This window comes from Taeniopygia guttata, chromosome 2 (genome assembly GCF_048771995.1).
Source record: "Taeniopygia guttata chromosome 2, bTaeGut7.mat, whole genome shotgun sequence".
Lineage (NCBI taxonomy): Eukaryota > Metazoa > Chordata > Aves > Passeriformes > Estrildidae > Taeniopygia > Taeniopygia guttata.
This window is the reverse complement of record NC_133026.1, coordinates 123,648,353-123,655,380: the sequence shown is the minus strand read 5'-3', so window position 1 is coordinate 123,655,380 and position 7,028 is coordinate 123,648,353. Positions and strand designations below refer to the sequence as shown.

The window sequence follows — 7,028 nt, the reverse complement described above, 5'->3', positions numbered from 1 at the left end:
TTCAAGTACCACTTTGGAACTTCAGAAGTCATTATCAAAACAGGATCAGCAGCTCCTTTGCCTTCATACCCCTAATATCTGTCCCTGGGCATATCCTTAGTTTTGTAAAATCCTGAGAAGACCAGTTCAATGTAAAGACCATTTTTTATTAAGTTAATCAGAAGCTAAATACCACCCCTAGCTGTTCATGCTGCTCCATCCCAACAGTTATCAGCTTACATAGCAAGGCTGAGCAGGAAGCAGAGAACATGGAGTGGCCCACCAGCAGCAGAGTACCTTGGCTGCTTGAAGCTACTGCATGCTCTTGGCAAACAATTAAAAGGGCTCAGAAGAGTGACTCAGGCCTTCCAAGGGGGAAAGGGAGCCTGGAAGAGATCAAACAACACCAGTAAGGAAAAGGACTATTAGGCCAGGACATGGAGAAGGCAGAGAAGTGCATGTGTAAGAGGCATCACTGATAGGCAATATGTTGGTCTCAACATGACTCCAAGGCACTCAGTGGAAAGGCAGGGCCTGCATCCAGGGAAACTGCTTGCATGTGTAGCTGGTGACGTGGGCAGTGAGCCAGCAATTCTTAAAATTGCAAGGAGTGTATACATGTGTAGGAGATACACTTGAAACCAAGCATCTTGAGAACTCTTAAACACAGTGCCAGGATATTCAGCTTTTTAGGGTTTTTTCTGGCTTCCTTATACCACATAAACTCCTTGATAATTTAAAATTCAAACAAGCAGAGGTGAAGAACTTGCAATGTTCTCTAACACTGCTCCTCCTAGTTGAAATCTTTTAATAAAAATACCATTATATTTTTCTAAAAACAGTGCTGCAGATATTTAAAAAGAGAATACCTCAGGTTATCTGAATATTGTGTTATATACATCCATTTCAAGACTATTTTCCCTATGCGCTGATAAGAATGTCTGAGTAAATAGGTATTTGTATAATGAAAAGATCTAAGATTATTCTAATAATTGCTAAATCTCCAGGCATTAGAGATTTAGCCATTTTAATGTAATCACCTGCTATCAGAATCCTACATGGCCATGGTATTTGCATTTAGGCAATCCTAGTTTTCTAGGGTCTGTTCCGGTTCCTTTTATGGTTGGGCAAGCACCCACATTTTTGGTGGGATACAATGATCAAGATTAGTGGGATAAAAAATAACAACATGCAAAGTCAGTGCTCACCCAGACACGCTTTGTTGTGCATGAGTGACCTTAATACCCTGTACATCCCCAGTGCTGGCCTGTGCATGTCAGGAAGCTGTCAGAGCTTTGTTTCAGGCAATCAGCAGCAGGAGCTGGGAGTGCAGGAGCAGCTTGCAGCAAAGCTATCTAAATGCTCAGGGAAGAAAGTCATTACAGATTATCTTTAATGTACTTGAAAAATAAATTTGTACCTTTATCTCAACAATACAGGGAGAGAAATTTTCTACATATTAGCATAATAATCATCAAAGAAGTGCCTTCTTGCTCATCTTGCTTGTTTATATCATTCCAGTATCTTGTAGTCTTGAGGATGCACATTTTTAGCTTGATTTTTCTGTCCTGTAGGTTCTGCTTTACACATTGCATATTAAAAACACAGTCATTACTACTTTTTCATGCACAAAACATATCAGAGCTTTATCATTACAAACTGCAGCTCCCATCACCCACACCAAAAGCAGCAAAAGCCTACTCCTCATCCCTTGAATTATTGGTGATTTCTCAATGGCAACATTGCAGGCCGTTGGCCTAAACTAAACAGGAAGGTTGGGCATGTGTGGATTAAAATGAAAGCACTTAGCAAAAGTGTGGTTTTTTACAGAGCAGGATGCCTATCCATGCTAGTAAAGTAAAAAAACACCTTTCTTTGACAACAGAAGGGATTCATTTTTGCAATGAAAACTAGATAGGAGCTTCATTTTTTCCCTTTTCTATTCATAAATACAAGCCCCAGTCTTGGGCCAAAATTAATACTATAGAAACTTAATTATTATTAATAATTAATTAATAATTACTTAACTGCTTAACTCCTGTTAAACTCTTTAGCACTTATAGATGGCTAATTTTTTAAGATGGATATAGGGACTTCAAATTAAAACACAAGTTTTGTACACTGATGTACAAACTGTCAAAGAAAGAAAAAAATCCCTCAAAAATCATTGATATGTTCCAGTAAGAGGGCTTCTGAGCATATTAATACATGATTAACCAGGGGAACAATAACTGTGCATAGATCTTCCACTTGAACAATTATCTTTTCCTGCAAAGCTTTTTCATATAAAGTCATGGTATATGATGTTATTCTAAACTGTGGGAAAAACAAAAAATAAAACAACCTGTCCCTTTGAACATTCTTATTGCAATTTAGTCCTCTTCTATGGTACTCCTCTAGCTTGACAAGATTTAAAATCCTCTCTGTTTCAGGTGTTCTCATAACCCCTCTGCTGTAACAGAGCTCACTAGCAGGTTTAGCAGTTCAGCACTCCAAAATCACTCTGAAGAGCTGGTGGCCTAATTAAAAAAAAAAAAAAAAGGGGGTTCCAGTGCAGGGAAGCTATTTATCCCAAACAAATTTATTCACATCTCTTGTTCCCACATCCAAATTTCATTGAATTGTCTTATCTCACACTCTTCTGTTTGTTGCAAACACATGGAAAACACCCAATGTCTTTAGCACAGCTCTCCTTCTCCAACATAAGACATCACCTTAACTTCAACATTCTAATGAAGAACTTGCAAAGAATTACCTTGACAGAACCATCTTGCTTTCAGAATGGACAGCGTCCATTTAATAATCTTGCCAAAAAGTAAAGTAAAACTAGTTCCAGATTTGTGTCCTAAATCTGCTGCCAACTTTGAAAATACATGCACTAGTTTTAGAGAAATCAGGCATCTGATTATAAAAAGGTAGAAGTAAAGCCTCTCAAGAGTACCACACCTGCAATTCTCAAAACTGGAACTACATTTTTGCTATGAACAAAACTGATGCACATGAAACACATGTGGAGCTGACACCTTCACCTGCACAGCCAGAGATCAACCCTTCAAAACAGAGCTTTGCAATACAGATGAGACAACTAAGCAGTTACTTTAATAAATGATAGGGTTGGACATGGGACTATAAACAAAAAAATAGTTAATGAAATATCCCAAGAGTTACAAAACCACTACAAAACTGAACTTCAAAGAGAGCCCTTTTCTCCAATTATCAAAAAAACTAACTTGAGCTAAACTTAGTTACTTTTATTCAGGATGAGTAACTCTACTGTGTGTTGACAGTCCCATAACCTTGTTACTTTAATAGCTCAGCTAAATTTACATTTAGCAATTACCCACTTCCTTCAAAAAAAGAGGAAGAAAATGGTAGGGACTTAGCAACAGATGTATTATAAACATAGTAGTACAAAACCCACTCTACATTTGCAGCCTGCTGTCCCTCAGCTAAATCAATACTTTTTAAGGTTTTCTTCAAATTTTTAATAAATTTAATAGCTTTCAAACAATAATAATAGCCTTTCTAAAAATGTTCTGTGCTTACACTTACAGAAATTTTGTAGGAAATAATGTCCAAAGAGATCTGGCTTCGTTGTAGTATTAATTTAATAGCTAATGTGCATTATTCACATTGAAATGCAAAGACATGTGATATTAGTCCAACATGCAGCTGCTTAGAAAGATGCATTCATGCATCTTATGCCACTCTCAACCCCTAATGTTAGAAGATCTGTTGATCTAGTATGTTCTCTTTCAAGGGAAGGCAGGGAACATTTAAAGTCCTTTGGCCATCTCTCAGATTTTGTTGCATAGGAAAAAGCCTTCTGTGCAGCCTGCTGCTTCTAACACATGTCGATGCAAACACAGTTGTTTTTCCATTCTTCACGGATTCTTCTTCTTGCTTTTCTGTTCTTCCTTAAGGTCTTTTGCATTACATCTGGATGCCAGTGCTGTTAACATTTCTTCTGTCGTCAGGTGGGCTCCCTTCATTATCAGTCGATCTCCATCAGCTATGAATGAAGAAAACCTTGAGAAGTCACAAAGTGACAACTACTCTGGTGTGCAGTTGTTTTGTACATATAAATCCAACTACAGTTCACCTTGTCTGATTAGAAAGTGCTCCAGTTATCAAGGAACCTGACTATGCACCACTGCCAAACAAACATATCAAACTGCACACAATATTTCATTTTCACTTCTGCATTGCATTGTTGAAAATCTGAAGCATTTCTCTAGGTATGTCTATAGTAAGAACACATTTTAATAAGAACAGCTCATACTCTGCCCTCAAAGTCATCTCACAAAAGGCAAAGAAGGCATTGCAAGGCACAATTTCCACACATGGCTAAGCATCTTAGTAGCCTGTTGTCTGTGGTCCATTTAACATGCTTCTTCAGCCAAAACAACAAATTGGTTCACACAATCCTGTAGTTATAATGCAAAAAATAGGAAGCACTAGAATTTCTAGAATTCTGAAAGAATTTATTTTAAAACAGGCAGGTAGCAGTAGAATGTGAATATTACCCAGATTAATTACTTTGCAAGATTTGCAAATACAAAACAGATAGCCAAACCTGTATAGTGAAATACCATGCCTGGCATCCACATTCCAGCCTCATGCCAACTACAAGGGCTACAAACACTTCACTTGGGAAAAATCAGCTTTTAAAATATGAAGAGTTTAGAGGTGTCTTGGCATTAATGAGATAAACTGGTTTGGATTTACACAGTGAAAAATCATAGAGCTTTACTGCTTTTGTCTTAACACATCACAAGGATGAGAAAGACAGATGCATGGGGGAGAGAGAGACAAACAATGTTAACACTGAAATAGGTAGACTTTCCTAAGCAAAACAAAGATCATTCAACACTTTTGACATTTCCACCAATTCACTAAAAATATGGAAGTTTAAAGATAAGAGGGTAGCAGAAATCAATATTAATGAAAACTTTAATGGGCAACATGACATATTGGTCCATTACAGCACAGCAGGAAAGAAGATGCAGCCAGAGAAAAGGACAAAAGCAGATTAGAGCCATCTGTTCATAGCCTGGAATCTGGGACGCTTCCAGAACTGATGAATTTTCCACCACCAATTCCCTGCCTGCTCCCTACACCCTCAAAAGAAACCAAGAAATTTGTTGTACATAGTTGACCTCATTCTGCAGGTCCATCTGCACATGTAGAGCCTCACCCATCTGAGCAGTTCCTTCAAATTAGTTACTCAGTTGCATAAGCAACCAAAGGTGTTCAACCTTCTGTTCTCAAAACTGAGATGCCTCCACCACAGGTAACATAAAAAATCATGGAAAATAAACAGATTATTATACAAAAACAGAGCTACATTTACTTTCCTGGAATTGTACCTGACTGCAGAGTCCTATAAGTACATGCCTACAGAAGTACAGTCAGCTCCAATGTTATCAGTGGCTGGATCTAAGATCCCTTAGATCTAGCAATAGTAGAGACACATATACACATTTATCTACACATCAGGCTGTTAGTGACACCCTCTTTCTTTTTTCCTCCCGGCTGCTCAACATCTAGTTAAAAAAAAGATAAAATATAGAATACAATAACATTGTAACAACACAAACCCGGGTTTTTTTGTTTGTTTAAAAACAAGCTCCTTACCAAATGTAACATCTACAACTGGTTCAGATCCATCGTGTCTCACATCAGTAGTTATTTCACAGTTTGTATTAGTAGCTTGGACTTTTTTATGGTAAATACTTTGGAGAAATTTTCTGAAAATATATTAAAAATATATTAAGTATGTTGTAGACAGAAATTAAAGTAAACATACTTCTAAAATTAATTTGCACATCTTGATATTGCTGGGCAACAAAGCATAAACAAAATAGGATTTGTACTTAAGTTCAGACAGGTACTTTTATGAGAGAATCACTCTTAAAATCCAAAAATTCAAATGAATTAGATATTTCTTATATAAGGAAAAAAAATGTAAAAAACGTGTAACTTGTAAAAAAGCATACCAAAGAACTGTGTAAAATTTCAGTGTTTCTCTTAGCTAGATTAGTAACAATAATAAAACATAAACAGCAAAGGCATTTTCATTTTTCTTTATACATCATTTGCTTGCCAATGTTTTCTTGTTTGTGTTTGAGACAGCATTTATTTATATGACATCTTTGGTCTCCTGTAGATTTCTGCAATGCGTGACAGCTACTTTAAGCTGCTATTCTGGCAGCTAACAAATATTCTAAATTAAGCTGTGTTACTAAATTCATTTTAAAAGTAGGTGTGGCTGTACAGACATTGCAAAACGGCATTTTGGAATTGTTTGGTGCGGAACCTACATCGCTGGAGAAGCACAATCCCTTAAATGTCTCCAACAATTAATTACGGGGACAGAGGAGCTGCTGTTGCCCCGCTTCCCCGCTACCAGCACTCGGAATCTCCCTCAGATTGAGCGCCCTGCCGGGGCCCCGGGCACCGCCGGTAAAAGGGGCGCGGGGCCCGCGCAGGACGCGCCCCCGGCAGGCCGCGGAGGGCGTACGGAGTGCGCCGGGGCTCCTATAGAGAGGGAGCCCGGACAGAGCGGGCTGGGGCCGCCCCCGCAGGCCCCTCACCTGGTGCTCTCCACATTGGGCTCGAAGGGGCAGAACCGGACCACGATATTCTTCACCGGCCGCAGCACAAGGCTCACCTTGGACGCCATCTTCTCCCCGCCCCCTACTACAGCTCCCAGCAGCCCCCGCGCAGGGCGCTCGGCGGCGGTGGCCGCGCCGGCCCGCCCCGTGGGCACCTGGGAACTGTAGTCCGTGCCGCGGCCGTGGGGGCGGGAGGCCCGCGGGTGCGCTCCCTTCGCTGGGGTGGCTGCTGGCCCTTCGAGCTTTGTTTAATGACCCGAGGCGCTCGGGGCCAGGTTCCTTTCTGTGCCAGAGACTCATAGACTGGTCTGGCTTCGGAGTTTAATTTTTTTTTTCTTTAATGTAGTCCCAGCCGCCGTCCCTGCGCAGGGGCACCTTTCACTAGACCAGGTTGCTCAAAACTCCATCCAACCTGCCCCTGAACACCTCCAA

General features: G+C 39.9%; 1 protein-coding gene across 1 annotated transcript; it reads right to left on the bottom strand.

The window, feature by feature from the left end:
- Window positions 1-3,569: 3,569 nt before the first annotated feature.
- MRPL53 (mitochondrial ribosomal protein L53) lies at window positions 3,570-6,728 on the bottom strand. Its single transcript, XM_002199676.7, has 3 exons — window positions 6,576-6,728; window positions 5,617-5,729; window positions 3,570-3,991 (listed from the first exon to the last, which is right to left on the bottom strand). The coding sequence occupies exons 1-3, from the start codon at window positions 6,662-6,664 to the stop codon at window positions 3,864-3,866; spliced, it is 330 nt and encodes a 109-aa protein (XP_002199712.1). The 5' UTR covers window positions 6,665-6,728; the 3' UTR covers window positions 3,570-3,863.
- Between the last annotated feature and the right edge of the window lie 300 nt (window positions 6,729-7,028).